The 24,475-nt window shown below is 39.1% G+C and overlaps 1 protein-coding gene across 2 annotated transcripts in view; it reads left to right on the top strand.

Moving 5' to 3' along the window:
• Positions 1 to 15,625, top strand: part of RERG (RAS-like, estrogen-regulated, growth inhibitor) — a 100,054-nt gene extending 84,429 nt beyond the window's left edge. Inside the window, exons 2-4 of one of the 2 annotated variants that reach the window (XM_010014145.1) lie at positions 1,410 to 1,466; positions 14,415 to 14,488; positions 15,218 to 15,625. In XM_010014145.1, coding sequence (XP_010012447.1) covers positions 1,410 to 1,466; positions 14,415 to 14,488; positions 15,218 to 15,625 — 539 coding nt within the window. The remainder of the gene's footprint in view (positions 1 to 1,409; positions 1,467 to 14,414; positions 14,489 to 15,217) is intronic. The other variant, XM_010014146.1, reaches the window with a different exon arrangement.
• The last annotated feature ends 8,850 nt before the right edge of the window (positions 15,626 to 24,475 follow it).

Here is a 24,475-nt window from a genome sequence, read left to right as displayed (position 1 = left end):
ATTCCTGCAAAAGCTGAAAAAAAAAAAGTAGGATTTCCTTAAGAAAATAGAAACTTTAAATAACACTGATTTGAAATTGCTTCTTGTGTGATGATCTCATTTCCTCAGGATCAGCTTCTTTTTACCCCTCCAAGTGTGAGGCATACTTCCTGAAAACTAATGTTCTGATTGCATTTTAAAAATAGGTTCCAATTAAGCAAAGCTTGCTTAATTATATTTATTCCGTAAACTGCTGCCTTATTCTACTCTTGGGTACAGAAATCTGTGATGTGGGGCATTCGCACACCTTTAATTTTGAGGAGGATCAGAACTGGGTTTACTGTCAGCTGTAGAGCTGACAAGGAAAACTTTTCATATAGCTGAAATCTCTGCAATCATAGCTAGTGCAGTGATATCTCTAGCTCTATTTTGGAAATGCAGAAAGGATTGTGAATAGTTGGCAGTGGTGAAGGCTTTGTTTACACCACTAGAAATTCAAGGCACTGCTGAGTTCTGAATTAGAACATAATCAATATCCTGACAAAACCTATATAGGTTGTTTTTAAAGAGAGTGGAGGGATAAAAAAGAATAAATATAAGAACATAAATAGCAAGATAAAGTGAAACTGAGAACAAGTTACCCATTGCTCAAAAAACTAAAGCTTTATTTCTGCTTCTGCAAACTCATTAATAGCATTTTTTTGTGGACCATTGGTCTAAAATATTATAGCTGATTGCTTCAAGTGACAAGTAGGCAGCAATTTATCTTCCACATTTTGCAAGGAAGGCATGACAAAATACAGAAGAAAGCTATTTAGCCAATTATATGGTTACCTTAAGGTTTAAAATCTGAAAGGAAAGTTTAAGAATTCAGTTATTTTGAACAACCCCTAGGTTTGAAGATTCAAAGCATCCTGGTTCAAAAACTTTCAACACTTTTTTCACTGGTTATGGGAAATGCAAAGATTCCAAAGTAGTGGGTTGTTGTTGGTTTGATTTTTGTGTGTGTGTTTTGTTTGTGATTTTTTTTCCCCAAGGTAATCTGCTTATAGCACTGGAAAAGGGGTTGTTTTGGCTTTTTAGTAGTAGAAGATATTTTGACCAAATAGAAAACCTAAAATGGAAAAACATTAGAGACTACCATCAAAAACCTCTCAGTATATTTTGTCCTGCATTGTCACATGAGGAAATGATTAATCCTGTGAAGAGCTTTGGCTTTTCTTCATTTTGTTTCCCCCTCCAAAAGTGTAAAAAGGGACACAAACAGTGAAAAGGACTCAACTGCCACAATAAGTGACAATGAATTCTGCTCATGGTTTGGGGGGAGCTGCTACATGCCCGTTCACACAGAAAAGTTTGCTAAGAAAGCTTTAAAAACCAGGTGAGTTGATGGCTTGTGCATCTCACCTGGATTGTTTTTGTTCCTCCAGCTCTTGTTGTACGCTTCCTGACCAAACGGTTCATCTGGGAGTATGACCCGACATTAGGTAGGTTGCATTTTATTCTGTACACATGGTATGCTGTATATAATAGCATGGCTGAAGTAATGGAAAGTCATAGGGAGTTAAAATTCTAAGCCTCAGTCAACCTTTAAATTTGCTGTGAAAAGCTTCTCTATGGTCATTTAAAGCTGGAACAAATTATGACCTAAGATGGCAGAATAGAGAAGCAGTAGCACAGTCAGACAAAAGCAAAATTAATATATGAGGCACATTTCTGCCCACACATAAATCAGTGGGAATTCTGCCTTTAAAAGCAGCTGCATTAGTATTTCACTCTGAAAATTATTGAGTGCACAGTTTTTTTCTTTTGGATAACTCAGACATTAGGTGCTAGAGAATAAGATAGGTGGGATACAGATCTCAAAAATTCAAGGGGGAAGAGATGAAGGGCAGAAAGTAGGTATTTAGTCAGCCTACCTACACTTCTTTGTAAGTTTTTTGTCCTCACTTTCAAACATACATTGCGTCTCAGTGTTTGGGTTACCAGATAGAGACACCAGTCATCAAAAGAGCATGCACATGTCTCCTCCACTGCTCCTACTTAGCTGTGTGGGGTCTGGCACTTCTGAGAAGCTGGCACAGTTATCTCAAAAAACCCTGTCAAACAGGTGGTCTGAAATAGCGGCCTTGCTTGAAAATTTGGGCCAAGGTCAGATTTCATACTATTTCCTAAGTTAATATGTATTTGAATGTTCCACACCAGAGAAAATCTGGGCCAAGAAGTTCAAGATGAGGCATTCACTTCTTAGAAGGCAACTTCATTGCCTCCGGACTGATTCACACATGAAGTAAGGGTCTGGGAAATTTCCTTTTCTCCAAAGGTCTGTTGCCATCTCCTTTCTAACCTTTCCTTGGAGGTTCAAATACAGACGATACAATTAAATACCTATTCTTTGTTAAGGTTCTCTCTCTAAGAGGTCTCACTAAAGATAGAAAGTATGCTTTAAACTTGCACCGCAGAAACAAAGATGAAAGTTTAATACACTTTATTGCGAAAGCCAGGCAGCCCTTTCAACAAAGCAAAGTATCCAGTATCATACTAAGTATGTTCATCTTATCAGATGAGGAAGTGACTGATATCAAAAATCTCATCTTGGGAAAATAATTCTCAGAACAGTCTGAACTCAAATACGTTCTTTTATCTGCTAATACCAACATATTCATCAGTGAATAATATGTCACCTGCTTTGTACTGCACAGCAGGATGTTCGGTATAACGTTCTATTAGTATTATTAGTACTTCACATCTCACATCAGTATTTCATCTTCACATTACCAATACATCATTTTAAGAACTTTTCAATAGAAGAAGTATATGAAGTGTTTTGTATCAGTATAATCCAAGTTCATTAATTTCTTACAGGAACACTGCATGCAAAAGTGTCCTTGTTGCCTTGTTTAAGCACACAAAGTAAGTTATTAGCAAGCTGTGAGATTTAATTTTTTATTTCCCCATTATGAAGGCTTTGGGCCTTTTTTGGTATACAAGACTTGACATTTATTTCTGTTTTACAAGTGAATACAACTGCAAATTTACCATTCCCCTAAGCATCCTAATAGTTTTCTGTTTGCAACATGGAAAGCCTTCATGCAGACAACAGTCCTGCCACAATAAAACAGAAATGAAATCTCTTCTGACTTACTGAATTCTACATTCAGATTCAGTTTAGAAGATAACAGCTTAAATTAAATATTACAGTTGTTGTGAACTTACTTAAGTACTTTGAGAAACTCGAAGCCTAATAAAGTATAGTGAATAAATTCTTTCTTAATCACAGCAATCTCTGCTGGAAGCTGCCTACCAGAGACTGGGGTTTTTAAAGTATTTTTTATTATTATTATTTTCAAAACTAGGCATCACAATGGGATTCAAAGGAGGTGTTAGAAAAAAAGGAGAAAAAAATCTCCTGAAATTGTAACCACTGTTGAGGTCTTCAGAGATCAGTCAGAAAGGGACTGTACTTTTAAAAGCTTTGAGAAACAGTGCTTGAAAGAATGCATTTCTGTCTTTATTGTCATCATCCTGCAGTGATGTGATGTCCAGTTACCTGTAAACATCACCAAGCTGATTTTCCCGAGAAATTTTAGCAGATCAGATTAATTTCTTCTTAACAGTTGTGGACTAGCAGTTGTGTGGAAAAAGTGATATCTACATATTCCACCAACTTAGAAAGTTTAAGTTGTGTCAATGAGGACTATTTGCCCTACAGGGAGAATAAGCAGCTTTGTTAAGTAATTTTGAAAGGACAGGAGTAAACCAGATGCAAACTATCCAGCTGCTAAGCAACAGGAGGTTTTGCCAAAAATCACTGGGCCTGTGACAAAAATGTCATATTTATAGTTTATTTCTTATGTTTTCAACCACCCATTAGCTCACTGATGCAAGGAATGCCCAGATAGTTCCTATTTTTGGGAAAGCTTTCACCAAGCTGTACAAGGCCTGATGGAAATTCAACATTATCCTAAACTAAGCATCAGGGTAAAAAACCTTGTTGACTTTTAATTCAAGGGTGGCACATTTAAACTGGAAAGGAAGGAATACACCTTATAAATACTCTTTACTACTCTAACCTGCCAGACGAAAATGAAGGACCATATTTTTTGCAGCATCTGGATATACTGCTGTATCTCCAGGAGCCAAATTACAAACTGCAAAGTAAGATTTTCTGGTGGGAGAAGCACCACTGAATCTTGCAAGCTTTGGCATATGGGGCTGCTGCTGAAGTCAGGGCTTTGCAGCTCTGCCACTTCTGTGCATGACGCTGGATTTGCACAAGATTGGTTGCACAGCTGCATCTTTGCAAAAAGCGCGTAACGCCACTGTGCTGCTTATTTTACTATTCTCAGCCAAGGGGTGACAACTGCAGCAAAGGTCATTTTCTGGGGATCATCGACTTCTTCATCATTTCTGTTTAACTGGCAAGTCACTGTCACCATCTTGGCATGTTTTTTCTGTTTGTTTGGTTGGGTTTTTTTAAAAAGGTGCCAAAACTCTCAGGCTAAGTGCTTACCTGGCACTATCAAGGCGAATGACTTTCTACTTCCCATCTATATTTATAGTAAATCATACAATTATTTCATTCATATGTGTGCTCAGGGAGACCTTGCAGCCTGCCACGAAGCTATAAGCATGTAAATGGGTAATACCTTCTAGCAAGAATTGTCTCACAGATGGACCTACTCTACGGGGGTGAGTTTCAGGGCAGAGGTGCAAAGACCTTTATTTGGCCACCTACCCTCTGTGGGTGAACTCTTAGCCTGAATGCAGGACTCCCATGGGCCTCGGTGACCCAGGGCTTCACACCATGATTTTCAAGGCTGCTGTGAATAGCTGCTCTCCTCAGTGCCAATAAGTAGCAGTAACAGTCTGGATCTACGCAATTTCACCCATGAGCTAGTGGCAGTGCCCAGAATTTAAGATGCCTTCACTTTACCTCAAAAATGGAGAGATACTGTGGTTTTCCATCAAACAAGTGATACTCAATCAGTTTTAAAAGTGGAGATGCTTAATCATAGTAAGTCAGCAAGGGAACTGGTAAATTTATTGAGGAGTAAGCCCAAAGAGCCATCACTGATGGCCTGTGGAGTACTTACAGAATCATAGAATGGTTAAGGGTAACAGCCAATTACTTGCCTCCATAAGCCATGACATGCAGGGAGAATTCCCTGGAACATACGATGAAAGAAAAAACATCGTCATAGCTATGGCTAAGTGGGTGCTTTTAAAAATAAGTTATTCAGTATTTCTCTGAGAATGCATCCATTGTTCTACCATAATTGGAACAACTTGCTTAACTATTAACAGAGCTGCGATATCCAAGGTTGGTTTGTTTTGTTTTAAAAAAACAGGCATTATGAACTAGGTTGTGTCATTGGTTCTAAGTTGTACAGCTGGGAGAATTGGGTGCTTTCTGAGGCACAGGGACTTAAAATATCCATTTTTGCTGCATAAGGAAAAACCCAAGCAAATAAACCCCCAAGGAAGTGCAGGAGCCAGGTTCCTCAGTTCTTGTCTTGATTCTGTCACTGTTTCGTTGCCTACAGTCTCTCTGCCTCTGCTTCTCACCTATAAAATCTTTCATCTCATAGAAAAGTTGTAAATCCTTTAAGTAACTGGTACTCATAGAGTTAAGACTCATATATCAAAGGTGCACAGAATCACCAAGCATTTTTCCAACGACTGATTTTTAAACAGAAGTCTACATATAAAATAACATCAACCAAAGAGATATTTTTGTTGACCTTACTAAAAGTCGCTTGGCTTTCTTGCACTATGCCTAGATGTCTTTCTCTAGCTGTTCACGTATTTCATGCAACTTTGCTAACACTCTCAAAAGAAAACTGTCTCTGAGCAGATAATCAGCAGAAGAGTGCATGACAGGCTGGCCTGTCTATGAAGGCAAAATAAAACAGAAAGCATAGGAGTTTATCTAATTTGAATGGGATAGAGAAAAGACTATTCATTACTCTGAAGGAGCAGAGGTAACCATAAAGAAACATGAGCCTTAAAAATTCTAATGTTGCTAGAACTATTAGATTAATAATGACATTTTAAAAGAGAGTTTCTTCCAACTATGTCACAATTTCTTTAAGTCACTCAGGTTTTGTTCACTCTTTTTGTACTGGGAGAGGGGAAAAAAAGAGTTGGTGTTTCTATAAAGTCCTATCTAATGCAATATGCAGACAGCCCATAAGACACCATCAAACACAGGTAAAATGTGTGGATATCAGTAAAGCAAAGATAAGAGGTAAGATAGTAAAATTGCTGTCTCACTAGCCTGATTATGAAAGACCTATGACAGCATTGTTCTTCTCCAGCATAACATGAAACAGCCAAAGGACTGAAGAAAGGTATTCGTAGGTAAGCAAGTGCTTGAGGGAGGGAGACAGATACCTCTGTTAGCGCCCTGAATGATCTCATGACAGAGGAGAACTTCATCTCCTATAGGCCAGCTCAAGACTTACAAATTTCACTGCTGTGGCGAGAACAGCAGAAATTACTTCATGAAGACATTGATTACATTGGCAAAAAGGCTTTTCCCATTGGAAAGCTTGTTGCGAGAAAGATTATTATTACATTAGAAGGTTAGTTTTGTCTATATAACCACATCTGCAGCTGAGGATTCTGTTAGCAAAATGGTATCATTCAGAGACCACATGAAAAGTTTGAAGATACCATGCATAATGTAATTAACATTACAATACTAGCAAATATTGCTATCATGAGTGAGTGAGTTTTCCACACCTGATAAATATAGATTTATACAAACAACATAAACAACAAAACAGAGCAGGGGTATATCTAAAATAGCTTCCATCTAACTAATTGATAACCAGAAACAGCTTAGCAGTGGGAGCCAAGACCTCACTAAGAATAATTTAGCAAGAGAAGATCTAAGAACTATCTTTCTGGGCTAATTTTGTGGCAGTACAGCCATGAAAAAGAGCTCAGGTCCTCAGGTCCAAATACAGTTCTCAAGGACTGCCTTTGCTCTCTGGTTTATTCAGCTAACACATTGTCTGGGCAGCTGGAATACCAGCTGAATACAAACTCTTTGTCCCAGGATTGCTTTCCCTGCTGCAGATCACAAGTTGAAGAAACACATCTGTAGATGTCTAGTTTTCTTGACTTGTGGCTCACTCAGCAAGTTTGTCTTAACGCTCCTGCAGGTTTGCTGCCTGCCTCTACCATAAAAATACTAACAAGCAGCAGCACAGCTGAGAGAGAAATTGCCAGACACCAAACAGAAATTTTAACAAAGAGGGCCATACTAAAATAAGTGTTATTAAATCATTAACTGATGGTCCCTTCAGCCCTAAGGTATAAAGGTTGACAGGCTAGCAGCCCCCAGGGGAAGCCTTCTCTCCCAGCCCTCTTCTTCGTCCTGCTGCAGAACAGGATACTGCAGCCTACCCAGCACTACAGACCAGATCATCCACATGTTCATAATTAAAAATAACCATTTTCCATAGTGAGCAAAATAGGAGAGACTTCTGTCATCGTCTTGCAGAACTTTACCTTCTGCATATTTCATCTGAACACCCATGCTGACAACTACAGCTTATCCAAACACAAGCTAGGAATAATATATGTGGTCCAGTATGGGCTTTCAGCCAAAGTGAGATGTAATGGTAACCAACCATTTGGGACTAGGAGGAATGGTTGCCAACCTGTGTTTCAGGGAGTACCATGACAAATGTGTAGACACTTCATAAATTGCTGAAAACCAGCCTTATTTTCAGGCCAGACTCTAGCTATTAGTATCCTCAATTTTTATTAACAAAATTACTCATTCCTTCTGCCTCAGTGCTTAAGGGATTCAGTTCTCAGTAGTCCAGATTGTGCCTTCCCAGGTATGTATCTTCCTGGGCTTCTGTTTTTCCCTACTTCAAAACAATAAAAACATTACTTACACAGAGATATATTTAATACATTACAAAGTTTTATTATACTCCCCAGCAGTAGGAATTTATACTGAATGTGTTACAGCAATGAGCTATGAAAATCTTCCTGATTTCTGAGGTGTTTGTGAGGAAATGGAGTGGCATAGCCTAGAGCACCTTAAACCCCCAACACTGGCTTCTAAAATGCTCAACAAAGACTTGATGAAATTATAATTGAGAGCAGGAGAGGACAATGCTTAAAATAACAAGGGAAACAGTTATCTGAAAGTGTAGTTTGTTTTCTTTCATATGAGTCTCAAGATGAAGGTATTCCTGATGCCAGTAATAAAAATATTGCCTTTTTACAGTAGCTTGACAGCAAAAATCAGGAGTGGCAGTGGCTGTTCTTGCTGTAGCTACAGCTGCAAAATATTTTGCCCCTGCTTTTCTTGCTCATCATATTCTGAAATATTCTCCAGATGAGCAGAAGTTTCCAGTGCTTGCTTTTGCACCTTCAGGAGAGCAGGCTTTTATTTTGCTTGTTTTAGGTGTGAGAAAAGTCTTAGTGGTTAGTTTTCATTTATATTGGCAGAAATAAGGTGAAACTCACAGCTTCACTAGCAAAGACTTCTTGCCACAATCAAACAAAGAGGTGCAGCAAAATATGGCTTATTTAGACAAACTTGTCACAGGCATAATTCCTACCAGGAACTAATGCCTCTGCTTAGTGCTGCTGAGAAAGTTAAATCAGAAAATAAATTAAAACTGAATAAAACAAACCCACACACCACCAAAACCAGTTAAAGCCTTGAAGCTTACTCCCTACTAGTTAAAACTGCTCTGGCTTTGTTGTTTTTGTTTTAGCATGCCTTTATATATTTGGTTCCCAGATATATATACACGTTTTCTCTGCCTATCTCAGTAAAAGCTGGATAAGGACAGAACCTATAGGAAAGGAAATGTAATACCACAAGTGTTCTAGGATTTCTTTTCAGAGGGCAGAATGTTATTTACTGAGAATATCAACACATCAAGAAAAAATGCTTTTCTGTAGACTAGTTTTATATCTCCCATGTGTTCTACCTAAAAAACATGTTCTGGGGATACAACAGACCCTTTCATACCAAGATGAGAACTTTATAGAACTTTGTACATGACCCATCTATTCCAAAAGCAGCATTCACAACAGCAGGCTGCATATGAAGTCCTAAGAGTTGAATTAAATATCACTGCAAACAAATACCTTCTTCTTTCATATACATTTTGGTTTGAATTTATAGCTTGATAAAACGTACGTGCAGTATGAAAGTCATAATATAAAGCACATTACAGGTACTGTACAATCTCCTGGAACTTTTCCTTCAGTATTTCCTGACTCTTGGGGTTCCACATGCAGAAACACAACATTGAAGAGTCCAAGTCCAATTACCAAAGCTATCAGAGTTTTCTTTCAATAACTGTCTTTTTACTACTTTTTCTTCTTTTACACATGATAATAATGATGGCAGTAACAATACATGGCATTTCATTTGATGGTATTACTAATAAATAACCCAGCTAAGCTTATGTTTGGATCTGTAGTATCAATTAATAAATATGGAAATAGACTGCATTAGTGTTAGAAACACATTCTAAATACACAAAGGCAGTACTGTGCTTACTGTAAAAACCACTGATGGTTGCAAAATGAAAACCCTCCTGTAAGGTAAGTAATGGATGGAGTAAGTAACAGCCAGATGCAAGCAAGAAAAATACATTTAACTGAATTTTGAGAAGATCTGGGGTGGGGGAAAGGAGATGACAGGAGAGTTTCTGAGTCAGGAACATACATTCAACTTACAGGCGCTTTCTAAAAAGTGAAAAGTTCCTGAAGCAGCAAGGAAATGCAGAGGGGGGCAGACTTCACAAAGGCAAGCTCAAGGAAGTCTTGAGAGTACATATCAAACAGCACCAGGGCTAGTAATGGAGGTAAATGTTTTTCCCATTGGGCTGTCAAATGTGCTGCTCTGAAATGTGATAGACAGGTGCCATCCCGAGGGATGTCAAGGATTGCGGGAGTCCAAATAAGCAGGGAGTTTATTTAAAAAAAACCCCAAAACAAACAACAGGAACCTTTAACTAGAGATAATTACCAGAAATTTTAGTCTTTTAAACATAGTGCTGCATTGCCCTCCAACAAGACTTTAACCATGACTTAGAAGTTCATGCCTATTAGCTGAATCTTTTTGGCCCAGAGTCTCAGCTATAATTATTACACAAAAGCTCTTTCTCTAGGCCTCTAGCAGTTCTCAGATCCAACTGGCTGAAAGCCACCATGAGACCAAAGTGCCTTAGAGCATTTTTCTGTTTCCTTGTTTTATTAACCTTTCTTGACAGAAATGAACTAAAATTTTGAATGGAAACAGAGTGAGTGTCCCTCTGTACTTAAAGAAAAACAAGAGAGACCAGGCTGATACTTAAATTTACCTGTAAAATGGTGTATGTCATTGCTCCATCTTGGCTGATTTACCTAGTCCTACTACAAGTGTTTCCTAAAAGCAATAAACCCTTCCGAAGCAAAACTTTTCCTCCCAGAGCTGTGACATACCCCTGATATATCTTGCCTGTTCAAAATAAACAAGTACTGAAAACAGCTTTTTACATCACTACAGCTTTCTGTATCACTGCTAATACAAACCAAGAACTAGCAGTTACTTTTCAGAGGATAGTTTTTCTCTAGAAAATATAATCTTCTGGAACAGTTATATTCAATAGATCAGGATAGTCCTCCACAAATAGGTTTGATAAATGACCAGTTAAGTCTTATAGGCCAAAACTTTATTAAATATGTCATAATAAGCATAACACAAAGATGTGATGTGATCAAGCTGTGACTGAATATCGTATCCATGGGCAGTTTACAGATAATGGGCTTCAAAGTTTTCTCTGTGTAAGTTTAGTAAGTTTTTTCCTTCATTTTTTTAAAAATCATATTGCTTAGAATAGGGAGATTTGCAACGTGATTATTAACACAGAGCCCAGGGGTGTTTTTTTAGCTTAATCCCCCTCCCCCCTCCAATAAATAAAATCATTGTTTCTATATTATTCAACAGTTGTGGTAATTTGAAAATTTTGTCCAGTTCCTAGTAATGAATTATTGTGACAATATATTATAGACTTAAAACCAAACCAGCTCTAAAGCTTCCTGGAATAAACTTAAATTTTTCAAACAATAGGACTGTGAGAACCAAGAGTGCTTTGCACAGCAAGAGTGCTGGGGGATTGCAGCTTTATAACGAAGTGGGACACTGAAATCTAGCATCAGCTTTCAAAGCCACACTTACCAGCAGCTTTGATCTTGTTATTTGGAATATGACTAGAAGCATAGCATATGCTGAAACTGACAAGAAAGGGTCAGATTTACTTATACTGAAGCAGAGAAAACCACCAAATGTGACTGTTTCCATCACGCTAGCAGCATACCATGTACACCATGCTTAGTCAGCAGCAGCACCTCCCTAGCTCTGCTTTGAGGCTAGAGGTTTTAACACTGAGTTTGAAGAGCAAAATACAACTCTGTGGTTTCCTTTCTAACTGTGGGGTTTTAGCCATACAGATATAAATGTAATATATAGGCATCACCTGGTGCAAATGACAGTCTGAAGCTCAGAAAGTTGCTTATAGTCATCTTGGAAGCCACTGGAAAAGTGCTACACTTTGCTTTTTCTGCTTGACATGATGATACAAGCGTAAGACATTTACACCCTGGATTCATCTGACCAGTTTTAGACTTTTAAGTGCTTTTGAAGTGTGATTTTATCCCAAGAGGGAGATCAGACAAGCTATATCCAGCATCTATTTTACTTCATCAACTCCAACAGGAAACTAGGTCCTTAGCTGAGACACAGACACCTATGTTATCAGTGGCTTCAATTAGGGATCCAGCAGGTATCTCAGGTCATCTACTTTCTCTCTAGCTGGATATCTAAAAATACACCAGCAAAAAAAATAAAAAATTGCCACAGGGAAAATGATAAAATGGTATTAATAAATCCCAAAGCAAGGCAGTGCATTTGTACAGTACCATGGGATTGATGTGAACAGGACAGAAATCACAACTTCAGGGCTCATAACTTACAGGACAACCAGATACTTCATGTTTCTGTTCTCTTGAAGGAGAAGCCATGTCTGTGATTACACCACAAAATGCTTTAAACATCCAGCTGTTTTACACTCCTCATTAAAATTCACCCAGCTACCACACATTCCAAAGCACAAGAACAGACACACATTTACTAAGATTTATTTACACTAACCTGACCAAAATAAGTGCTACTCCTCCAGGATCAAATTCCATCCTAACGTGAGCAGCCAAGAGCAGTTAAACTTGCAACATAAAGTGCCAGAGTGCTTTTTTTGAGAACTCAAGTATCATTTAAGATTTATGCTGCTTTTCTGCAGCAAGCACAAACTTATTCCTTGAGATTTAGTCTCCCATTTCATGGGGAGGGCCATATGGCCTACTGCACTCTAAGGACATTTTGCAAGTACGCAGCAGACATGGTTGGATGGGCACTTTCTCAAGTTGCGTGGACCAGTTCTCAACAGCTACTTGTCAAGCAGGGCCAGATGGTAGAAGGCATTTAAGCATTGCAAGGCCTAAACAAGTAAGGAGCTAATATCACATACTCAGGCAGAGAACCATTTCTTTTCACAGCACTCTCCCCCAAAAGAAACAAAGCATAAGTTCATAAATCACCTTGGACACGGAGTGCTGCAGAGGGAGCTAAAATAAATTGTTGAAGGTGCATCACTACAGCTTCCACACCAAACTAGTGTTCCTGCCTGTCCTGCATTCCCTTGAGAGAGTTACTGCAGCTAAGAGGGTGAACAGAAGGGTTGGATAAGACATACCACTGAAACTTTAATATAGCTTACTCTGCTGTGTAGGTATAGCTTCAGGATCACAAAGATAGGACTCCATCTCCTTCAACAGCCTTGTAATACTGAACAGAAGGGGTATTCACAGCCTTTAAAAACTAGTCTTCATTGCTTGAAACCCTACAGCAAGATTGCTTGCCATCTGCCTAATTAAATTGACCATTTGTCCCTACTAGAGGCAGCTGTGTTACTTAAAGCAATTATGGTGGTTTGGGAAGAAAGTTGTTTGCAGCACTGACAGCATTGAAACATCCGTGATCATGAAGAGGTGATATTCTTAAACACATAATAAACAAAGGCATTCACCAAACATGAGCCCTTTCAGGAGTTCAAAATAAAGAGATGTGTTTCCTTAAAGATATCTTTTGAGGAGATTTGCACCAAATAAAAGAATTATCTCTGACAATGCAGAGCAGTCGTAGTCATTGGCCACAGTTTTACAGCATACACATTTGCCTTTTGATATAGGACATCTGTGAGCTAGCAACAATAATAAATCTCAGTGTTAGCACAGATAATTTTCCATGGTTTAGGTCAAATGCTATCTAATTTAACTTATCATCTCATCAAGATAAAACAAGCCCTTTCATCGTTAGCTTTCTGATTAGTTGTCTGGTTCCAGAACATGGGACACAGTAAATACATTCTTTTTTTCCTGTAGCACAGTGTGAATGCTTAATGCCCACTGGTTATCCTTATAAATCATATACAGGGAAATCACTCCTTGAGCCCTTGCTAGAAGAGGGGAATGTGATGATTTCAGCATGTTGCAGAGACATTCCTGAAATAGCTAACTGCTCTGTAATTTTATCATAGTGTAAGGCCTGACTTAGTGGTTAGGTGTGGGGACATTCCTAGCAGAGACAGGAGGCCACGACTGCATGGAGCTGATAGAAGGTGGCCCCAGAGGGAAAAGATGAACACGAACAAGAGTGAATCCGGAGCAAGGACGAAGAGAAGGTGCCAAGTTAAGGGTTAACAGCTATATTACGTAGTGTCGCGTGGGCAGTAGTAGGTAGCAAATGAAATGTATAGTTTAAGGCGCGAACAGATAAGAATGACCAATTAGTTGTAGCCAAGTGGAACCTTTCTGTCAGCAGAAGATACATAAACGCAGCCAGCAAATAAATTACATCTTCGATCTTTCATTGGAGTCCGTGCCTTCATCCCCTCAGTTAGGTTCCCTGTTCTACAACCATACTGGTTTTGATCTTAAACTTCAAACTATGCAGTAAAAGGCTGTTGAGATGAATACTTTGAGAGTAGCGTTTATTTCATAGGTGGCAGCCTTCCCTATCAGCAAACATGGAAAATGGGCTGCAGCCTCCCAGAGCTCTTTGCTGCAGGAAATTCTGTCCTTTTGTTGGGCATAGAGTGAAGTGTCCACAGGCACAGCCTTCTGAAGGTGTAAGATGTGGGAAAGAAAAAGTTTTGCCATATGGGGAGAGGTAAAAGAGTCACAGTTGTAGGAAGGAGGACTTGCTCCAGAATGGCTGGCTCTAACATTTGGTTTGGTGAAGCTGTACGTCACATTTCAGGTCTTGTGCTGGGGTAGCTGTAAAGAAGATTAAAAAAAAACAACCTAAAACCTTCTTTCAATACGTTTCACAGAATGTGTTCTTATTTTAGAGTCTACATATCGTCACCAAGCTACCATTGACGATGAAGTGGTTTCCATGGAGATACTAGATACAGCTGGTCAGGTGCGTGGGTACATGTACTATTATCCAATACCTGGGCTTGGATAGACAGCAGGGGAGGGGAGTGCGGTGGTGGCAGCAGTGCGGTGGGTGGCAGGTGTGCTTCACTTCTGGGATCAGAGATTTGTTTCTGAGCAGCGTGTACCCCCCTCCACCACTATCAGCTTGCTGCTGTACCCAGAATGCTGGATCGAGAGCCTTCTGCAGGGGATCCTGCTTAGTTTTCAAACACTGGAAGAACAAACAAGTCAGGGTTTTTTCTGGGATTGAAATTACTTTGTTCTCATTCCTTGATTTGGGGCCAAACCAACAACACGTTGTTATTATGCACAAAGTCACAGTCTATTTCTGCAGTCAAATGATGAGGCTTGACAGCCTCAGTCAATGATTCCCACCAAAGTGAAGAGCAGTTTTGTCATAGTCAGGTCTCCCTTCATTTCAAAACATGGCAGGTGCTCACGCTGCTCAGGCCTATACAGTTTGTGTGCTGGGTATCATTCAACAGAGACCCTCTTCCAATTCCCTGCTAGCAGCCTGTCCACAGGCAGCCCATGACACCTTGCTCAAGTAGATCTCCTATACTACGCCATAAAAAAGGTGATGTGCATAAAGTATAAGGTAAAGCAGATATACATGGTTTTGTAGGCTTTGGTGGGAGAACATCTGTCTGAAGGCTTGGTGTCTTCTTCATAAATCAAATTCTTAAGTCTGGTATCTGTCTTTTCAAAACAGGAGGACGCTATTCAGAAAGAAGGACATGTGCGATGGGGTGAAGGCTTCGTGCTGGTTTACGACATCACGGACAGAGGCAGCTTTGAGGAAGTGCTGCCACTCAAGAACTTGCTGGATGAAGTTAAAAAGCCAAAAAATGTCACCCTGATCCTGGTGGGGAACAAAGCAGACTTGGATCACTCCAGGCAGGTCAGCACAGAGGAAGGTGAAAAGCTGGCCACAGAACTAGCGTGTGCTTTTTATGAGTGCTCTGCTTGCACAGGAGAGGGCAACATTATGGAGGCCTTCTATGAGCTCTGTCGTGAAGTGCGGCGTCGAAAGATGGTCCAGGGCAAGACTCGGAGACGGAGCTCCACCACCCACGTCAAGCAGGCAATTAATAAGATGCTTACCAAAATCAGCAGCTAAAAAGAGCTGTACTAAGCCAGAGAAGTGTTTTAGAGCATACTAGCTTGGAGTAGGGATGAGGCAAGCAGAACACATTTAATTAAAATGGTCAAAGCTTTGCAATTAAAAAAAAAAAATAGAAAAGACCAACCACACCACTTTTCTGAGTAACACAGGGTCAGATTTTTTTCCTGGTTTGGAGTGTATTTAGCCACACTGCTTCTGGCTAATGTGGGAAAAGAAAGAAAACAAACAAACAAACAAACGAAAAATCTCCAAAGGACTAGATGATTGTGGGGATTGGCACTGGCAGAGTGTCTTCTGCTTCTACAAGGCTGGCTCCAGTCCCCTGCAAGTCAGTAGTGCCTAATCATTTCCAGCCAGCCAGCTGCTCAGTAGCCATTGGAGAGTAAGATTCAGCCCTCAGTTGATCAACAACCATCACAATGCGTGTTCTCAAGGACTGAATACATGTGAAGGCTGCTGTATGGCACCAGAAAGTTCATCTGACACCTTTCATCAGCTCTAAATTGGTGCATTGTGTGCTTTTACTCCAAACTGTCTTTCACTGTTATTTTTGTCAAATCTATGAGTGCTGATATTCTTGCAAAGTATGCAAAGAATAGAAGAAAGGTCTGTTTCCTGGAGTGTTTAGCCAGCAAGACACACATTTCAATAGAACTGAAGTTAGCTGCTTTTCCAGATCCTCTGAAATTGAAGAATTCATAAAGAAATAATCAGCTAGTCCAGTGGCATTTCAGCATTTCCCCCTCAAAGTGCAGTGCTGTACTTGGGGAATCAAACTAAAAAGATGACCATATTACTCTTGATTTAGTTATGGGTAGTTTTTAGCTTTTGTTTACAATTTTGTTTTGGTCTTACTTCAGTTTATCTTATACTGCAGAACCGAATCCTTGGAAAGGAAAGAATTTAAAGTCTAAGCCCAAATGTAAATCAGATGTGAATGACCTCTACCATATCAGAAGGCCATAATTTCCAGCTGTTTAAACTTTCAAATGTTGCTTGAAGCTGGTTTAAACCAGCACAAGGGTTTTTGTGACTTTTATCTGGCACACTGAAGTTAAAAGTGCATTTTATCAGATTTTGGTGCCTGGGGTAAAAGGTGTCCAGTTTTTACTTCTCCCTCCTTCTCCTTTATGCATCTCATTTAAGCCAGCTGTCAAGTTTTGCCTCCTGTCTACTAGGTTGTTAACTGAATGCTAAGAGATGGAAGAACCAAGAATGGAAGATCACATTCAGATGTATATTTTATTTGTGCTGTTGTTTATTTTCTCTGTTTGTCCTATTCTAGATAGTGAAAACTCATTTCACTCCTCTGGAATCCAAGTCTATATTTTGGTCCTCGTATTCAGGTATGCTGCCATACATCAGCTAGACACACTGCAGTGGAAACTTCACCATGTGCTTCTGTGAAGCACTCTGTGACACATCTGTTGCCAAACTATCTGTCATATATCTTAACTTTTGGAGTGGGGAGGAGAGAGAGAAGTTTTGCCAATTCTAGTCCTATTAGTAATGCAGAATCAATACAAGTGCAAAAGAAAGGGTTAGTACCTGTTAACGCACGAGTAGTCATTAGCTGAAGGTCTGAACTTGCAAATGTGTATCTTACAACATTAGGAGTCAGAGTGAGCATTTGCAAGTTGTGGCACCAAGTCATTGTTATATTTCAAATCAGTGTTGTTGCACGAACCTGAAGTAAACAAAGTCCTTACCTAAAATGCCATGGCAACATAGCTGAGAGAAAAGTCATTATGTTCGTATGCTAAGCAATTGGTGTATTCTCTCTAAGACAACTTCAGCAGTTCTTTTTCCCTGAAAACCTTTCTTAGGCTTCAGAGTTGAGCTGCAATTAAAAATACAGAATGGCAATATATGAATGACAAGAGAAAATAAATTCATCATATTCATATTATGAGAGTTGAAAGGAAGGAGAAGCTGAGTTAGGGCCCTAATACTTTCCGAAAGAATCACAGCAATTTTTTTTTTCTTTTATGATGTTTGTATGGAGAAATTATAAAATCCTGGTGAAAGAAAATGTTCTACTGTGAAAACATGACTTGTTACATAAAGAACCTCTAATAAAAATAGTAACATTCCTTTGCAAAGACTGAATTTGGAAACTGACAAACACGATAAATACTTGGTCAAAAAGGAGGCTGCAATTTTGTGACCTTTCCTCCCACAAACCCACAGATTTCTTTATTTAATTGATTTTTTTTTTTTTTTATCTTGGGTGCAATGGACTCCTTGTCAAGCCTGTTACAGTATATTATAATCTGTTGATACATACTACATACTATTAAATGCAATCTGACTTACTATTACTCACAATGATGCAACATATTTTTGGCTATACTAGAAATGTGTCATTTTTCAATGATGTCCAAATTGAACCCAGAAGTGCCCACGCATTGAAAAGGCCAAAGGCAACATGAACCTATATTCGGTAGCCTTTCTGCAGCAGACAACAGTTTAAATTCTGTTTCTACTGCTGCTATTTAAATGTACATATATGACACTAACATTAAATTCTTCTCCTCTGCCCGCTATCATTTCAGTGGGGAGAGGATGGGAAGGACGGTAAACAAAAAGGGGGAGGAAAGGTGAAATGGATACTTGTTACCTACAACAAGTTGATTGTCATTTATGAAGTTTATAAATATTTATCTTCAATTGATGAAGAGTTAGTCATGCCCGTGCTGCAAGACCTGGATCAGGAATCAAGACTTCCCTAGACTTTGAGAATCTTCATTTCTGGGGGTTTGGTGCAACCATAGATGTAAGTGAAGATCAACCACTGGGTTTGCACCTGGATCCAGACAAGTTATCCCCAAACTTGGGGATAGCTGGATCTGGCAGTTTGCTACAAGGCTAGTTGATTTTTATATATATAATGATCTGTATGCATTTTTACATTAAAAATATGAAAGCTTGTGCTGGTAGATAATATATAAGAAAAAATAAAAATAATTAAAAAAAAGTGGTCTCTTATGCATTGCTCTTCCATTCTTTTTCTCTGAAGTGTTGTCTTCCAGCTTTTAAGGGGCCAGTTCCTGAAGTCCTGATTCAGTTTTTATTAGTCTTTTTCTAAGGAAAACAAACAGTGAATTTTGCCTGAGTAAGCACTTCAGCATTTGGATCAGTTTATTTGAACTTATTGGGCTGCTAAGTTTGGAATTGAGAGCTCAGGCAGCATCTACAGGGAAGCATAGAACCAAATGTCCTTACTAACTGATAAAAAAAAGCTACAGCACCAGGGTTATTAAATGACCTCAGCAAAACCCACCACCCAAACTCTGTCCTGCCAACTAAATAATATGGATCTTCATCCCAAGCTTCTCAGATAAAATCCTGGGCTAAGTAATCTGGGAGATTCGTGACAGCAATTTGGACAGAGACAATTGATGTCATATACCTGGACTTGTGCAAGCCATTTGACATTTGTCCTACACAACATCAATGTCTCTAAACGGAAGAGGCATGGATCTGTGGGATGGGCCATTTGATGGATAAGGAAATAGCTGGATGGTTGAACTCAAAGAGTTGCGGTCAACAGCTGTGTGTCCAACTGGAGATCAGTGACAAGTGGTGCTCATCAGGGTTCAGTTCTGGGACCAGCGCTGTTCAACTTCCTTATTGGCAACATGGGACAGTGGGATTGATGCACCCTCAGCAAGTTTGCTGACAAGACTAAGCTGTGTGGTGCAGTTGACATGCTAGAGGGAAGGAATGTCATCCAGAGGGACCTTGACAGATGGGAGAGATGGGGCAATGCCAACCTCATGAAGTTCTACAAGGGGAAGTGCAAGGTCCTGCACTTGTTTCAAGGCAATCCCAGGCACAGGTGCAGGTTGGGTGGAGATTGGATTGAGAGAAGCCTTGATGAGAAAGACTTGGGGGTGTTGGCTGACAAGAAGCTTGTAATGACCAATCAACATGCACTTGCAGCCCAGAAAGCCAACTGAGTCCTGGCTGCATCAAAAGAAATGTGGCCAGCAGGTCAAGGGAGGAGATTTTCCCCCTCTACTCCATCCTCTTGAGACCCCACCTGCAGTAATGCGTTCAGCTCTGGGGCCCCTAACACAAGAGAGATGTGGACTTGCTTGAGTGAGTCCAGAGGAGGGCCACAAAGATGATTAGAGGGCTGGAGCACCTCTCCTATGAAGACAAGCTGAGAGACTTGAGGTTGTTCACCCTAGAGAAGAGAAGGCTCAAGGACAGCCTTCCAGTACTTAAAAGGGGTCTACAAGAAAGCCAGAGAGGGAAGTTTTACAAGGGCATGTACTGACAGGGCAAGGGGGAATGGCTTTAAGCTTACAAGAGAGACTTAGATTAGACACTAGGAAGAAATTCTTTACTGTGAGGGTAGTAAGACACTGTAACAGCTTGCCCAGAGAAGTTGTGGATGCCCGATCCCTGGAAATGTTCAAGGCGAGGTTGAATGGGACTTTGAGCAACCTGGTTTAGTGGAAGTTGTCCCTGTCCATTGCAGGGAGTTGGAACTAGGTGAGCTTTAAGGTCCCTTCCAACCCAAACCATTCTGTGATTCACTGACTTCCAGCTGTTCTTATTTTCCAAGGGTAACGTACTGTTATTGTGAAGAGAAGGTACATGAGGTATACCTTATTGTAATGTACATTATATCAACTCTAAACAACCATACATAGTGTGGGCATTAAGCTATAGCAGTGGAAGTTTCATTCCAGAAGAGGACAACCAGCTGTAATCTACTCTTGTTTCCTTCCAAACCTGGACCAAGCAAGTAACCCAAAGCATTATCATAAACAGCCTAACTGTAGTGGAGGTATAAGAATGCCATCTCTGGCAGAGCACTGCATGAAATCTGGGTGCAGGATCTATTCTGTGAGGCAAAACATCCCAAAATTAGATAAGGCATCCTTCCAGTCACTCCCTGCCTTTGTAGCACTGGAAAGCATCCTTGAGTTATGTCAAGCTGCTCTGTAACTTGCTCTAGTCATAATAATGTCTCCTGCAAAATAAGTAGCTGCAGTCATAAAGACTATGCATAAACAGTGTTTGGGGTTCTGTTTTATCTTTCATTTTAATGGCTCAATCCATTTGTACAGCTTAAGAAGAAAAGAAAACTGAGAGGGGCTTTAATTAAAACAGGCTCCTTGGCATTTTGGTGTATCTGCCTTTATGGTCTTTGAAAAATTAAACATAAAATGAAAACAATGTCATCTTAGAAACTCTAATGTTATGCTTTATTTCCATTACAGATGCCAGGCACTAACTACTGCAGAGTTATGAAAATACAGAGCAGCAGCTTGTCATCCTGTGCTTTGCAACATTACTAGGAGGTGATAATGTTGGCTTGTGTGAGGCCAGTTAATTCTCATTTCTATAAACACAGTTCCACGTGAGGAAAGCTATTACTGCAGATTGCAGCAGAAAAAGACAGACTAAGTTCCTGCAGTAGGACTCCACTGACTCCAGTGGGATTATGCACAGGACAGGTCAAGACTCTCAGTCACAAGCCTTGGTAGTCAACATGTGGAGAAAACACTCCAACAGCCAACCTCTCTCATCTACTTGAAGAATCTTTCCTCTGTTTTTGTTTGAATTAAACTGGTAGGAAACTGGGAGGTAAGTTTACGCTACTGATTGCCATCGAATAAATCAGAGAATTTGATGGGAGTTTGCTCTTCTGCCTTTTTGGGCTGGTTTCTTTCACCTCCGCTTGATTCCCCAAAGCAACATTTGTCTTTTCCTACTGCTTTTGTTTTAAAATAAGTTGGTTTGGTTTGGTTTTAAATGGCAGGTGTCAATATAGTCTGATATCCAGGGATGTTTTATGGGCAGAGGCTGTACCCCTTCTCAGAGGTCCCTCTCATAGGAATGCAGTATTTACAAATGCCTCTAAGTGTAAATTCTTAACACTGAACAACAGCTGCTCTGAAGAGTTGGAAATAATATTTTTTTATAAGGGATCATCTCATAATTATAGTACAGACCCCTTTGTCAAGTACCTCAGTCCTAAACCAGACTGAAAAATCCTGTATCACTAGGAGCAGCTACATCCTACCATGAAATATTAACATGCATGATAACGAAATAATTAAAACAATTTGTAGACAGACCTCAAATTGTACCTCACAGACCAAACCTACACATTTTTTAAATTTTTTATTTCTGTAGTATCAGGAATTTACAGAACCTCAGTTCAAACCCAGCAAGTTCTAGTTACTAAGAATACATCAATGAAGTAAAAATTAATGGTTTATTACCAAACTACTTTGTCAGGACACTTGGTTTAACTCCATCCTGCTTCCTCTGGCCTAGTCAAAGCTGTCATTGCTACAAGGAACACCAAGGAGACACGGAAGGAACTTTTGATAGGAAAAAATTCAAATAAAAAAAGCAATAAATAAGTCCAAAGGGACATAACCTAAATAAAGGTAGAATTCCCATTTTCCTAGAAGGCAATTGCAAGATATACGTTAACACTTGTACTCAGGTGATCTGATCAGAATTAGTAATCAGAGAAAGTTGACTATTTTGAGGTTTCAACTTGGGTTTGTTTCTTTTTGCAAGACTAACTGGGAAAAAAAAAAGAAAAAAAATTGTGCAGCAAACATTAGGGCTAAAATTTTTAATTAATGCCAGGTTTCTGATATCCAGCTTTTAATAAAGTTTGTGGATTTTTTTCCATATTTCAGTTAGTTTTAAGTTATGGAAAACAAACTCTCAATAACTTTACTTGGTGTTCTCCCAGATATACTATTAATGATTCATTTTAAAGAGAATTAGCTGCAAATAGAGGAATAGGACTGTTTTCTCAGGAATTCGAAAGCGTAATTTTCCCTGAAATCTTAGCATGTGAAACACGATGAAAGTATAATCAAGTGATGCTAGCAACAGATTGGAGCAGAAAGCTCCCAGATTCTGTGCAAGCCTTCACAGATCAGTGCTACTACAATGTTCCCCCAAAACTTTCAAGAAAATATGAGAACTCAGGATTGTCACACCCAAAAGCATGTACCTTTAAAACTTGAACTAAATAAGTTTTCTGATGGCAGTAAGAAGTTCATGTCATGGTGAGGGTTCATTGCTGTAGGAAGACATGATCTGACATGCTATATCAACATTTGCAGGCAGATTTGATTTCATTCTCTTGGGGTTCAGCTGCTCATAAATTTTGCAAGTGAGAACTGTATAACTTTTATCCAAATCTGAATTCCGAGAAAATTAGTTGTCTACCCAGGAATCTCTCACAGTAGCCATTCCTCAGCTCCAGAGAGCAGCTGTAGAGCAATGAGCATGGTCTCCTAACAACTGCAGAAAACATCAAAACCATCTCCCCCAACTCTTTTTGCTTCTCAATATATGAAGAGACTGGATAGAAAAAGTAAATCCACCATCTAAAGTCATCACAGTGGCATGTAAAATATCAGCAATAGAACACATATTTGAAGTCACTGATTTCTCCTTTCAAAAATTAAGAAAATTCAGATAAAACTTTCAGTTCTATTCAGGTTCTGCTTGAAAGAAGAAGAAATGAAAAATGGAAAAGAAAAGGCATTAAAAAGAAATGGAAGAAAAAATGAAAGATGGAGAAAGTAGGTAAGGAGAATAGGGAAAGGAGAATGGAGAACAGAGAAAGGGAAAAAGAAGGAGGAAAAATAAAAAAAAAGAGGAAAATAGATGGAGGAAAACCTAGTTTAAAAAATCCAAACAAGATTTTTTTTGTTCTTAGGGTTTCTCTGTGCGGAGTTTTCTGTAGTTCTGCAACTCATCACAAAAACCTTTGCTAAAATACTGAACATTAACACTTGGTATCCAAAAACCTTCTATCTTCTAAGTGCACATTCATGTAGATGTTCAACTGAATTCAGTACAAATCTGGGAGAGAGGTTTATATGTATTTCAATCCAAATTATTTCAGTTTTGCATTCTGAAAGAAGGGTGTATTTCCCCTCCTTAGAATAGAATTCAACGCCAAAACAGTAACTGTTATTAACAGTAATTTAATATGCATAGTTTTATTATGCCAAAATATATTTAATGAAAATCCATAAACAAGAGTGGTATGTCTGTGTGAACTGACAAGAGCAAAAGAATGTTGGATAAGTTCTATAAATATTAGATTTCTTTTAATAACCTATGAGTTGCCTTTTGCTTTTTTTTCTCTCTCTGTTTTTCTGTATTTGAAATAACCACAATAATTGCAAAAAGCCTGCAGCTTCCTTTATGGTCTTTCTCTGACAGACAGAATTTCTCTGGTGTAGAGTTAAAACATTCAAGGTTTATAACTCAACAGAAAACATATCTAGAATGACATCAGAAATGAGAAAAGCTTATTTTAGAGATGGAGAAAGGTAGGGAAGAAAGACATCTTCAGAATTCCTAGAAAAGAAGCTAATTAAAGCTCTCCGAAGGACTTTGACCTTTATATGTAGTGATGGAGCTTTTATCTGAGTTTTAATCTCAGATTCTTTTGAAATAATTACTACTGCAGGGAGGAAAGAAGAGATGGATGAAATGGTATTTCTTGTTAGCAGACAATCAGGTTTTCAGTTCTGGGCTAGGTTTGTCATCATTCTGAAGAAAGGCGTTAGTTACTGCCTGTTTTCAGACAACTTTCCCAATAAAACCTACCACAACTCCAATTTTCACAGACTAATGTTACTATCAAAAAAGAGCTAGAGACTTGAAAGATCATGGTGTTTAATTTACCCTTGCAGCCCTGGAGTATTTCTTGGGATTTTACAGATGGCTGCAGACAGAAATGCAGAAGGTACTGACCACACCTGTAACATGATTGGCATGATGTTCTGCCGTGCTTCGCCCATGTGTTAGCCCAATGTTTTCACCACCAAATTCTGG

Source organism: Nestor notabilis, unplaced genomic scaffold (assembly GCF_000696875.1).
Source record: "Nestor notabilis isolate BGI_N333 unplaced genomic scaffold, ASM69687v1 scaffold2525, whole genome shotgun sequence".
Lineage (NCBI taxonomy): Eukaryota > Metazoa > Chordata > Aves > Psittaciformes > Psittacidae > Nestor > Nestor notabilis.
Note: the sequence above shows the minus strand (reverse complement) of the source record. Positions and strands in the feature narration are given on the sequence as shown.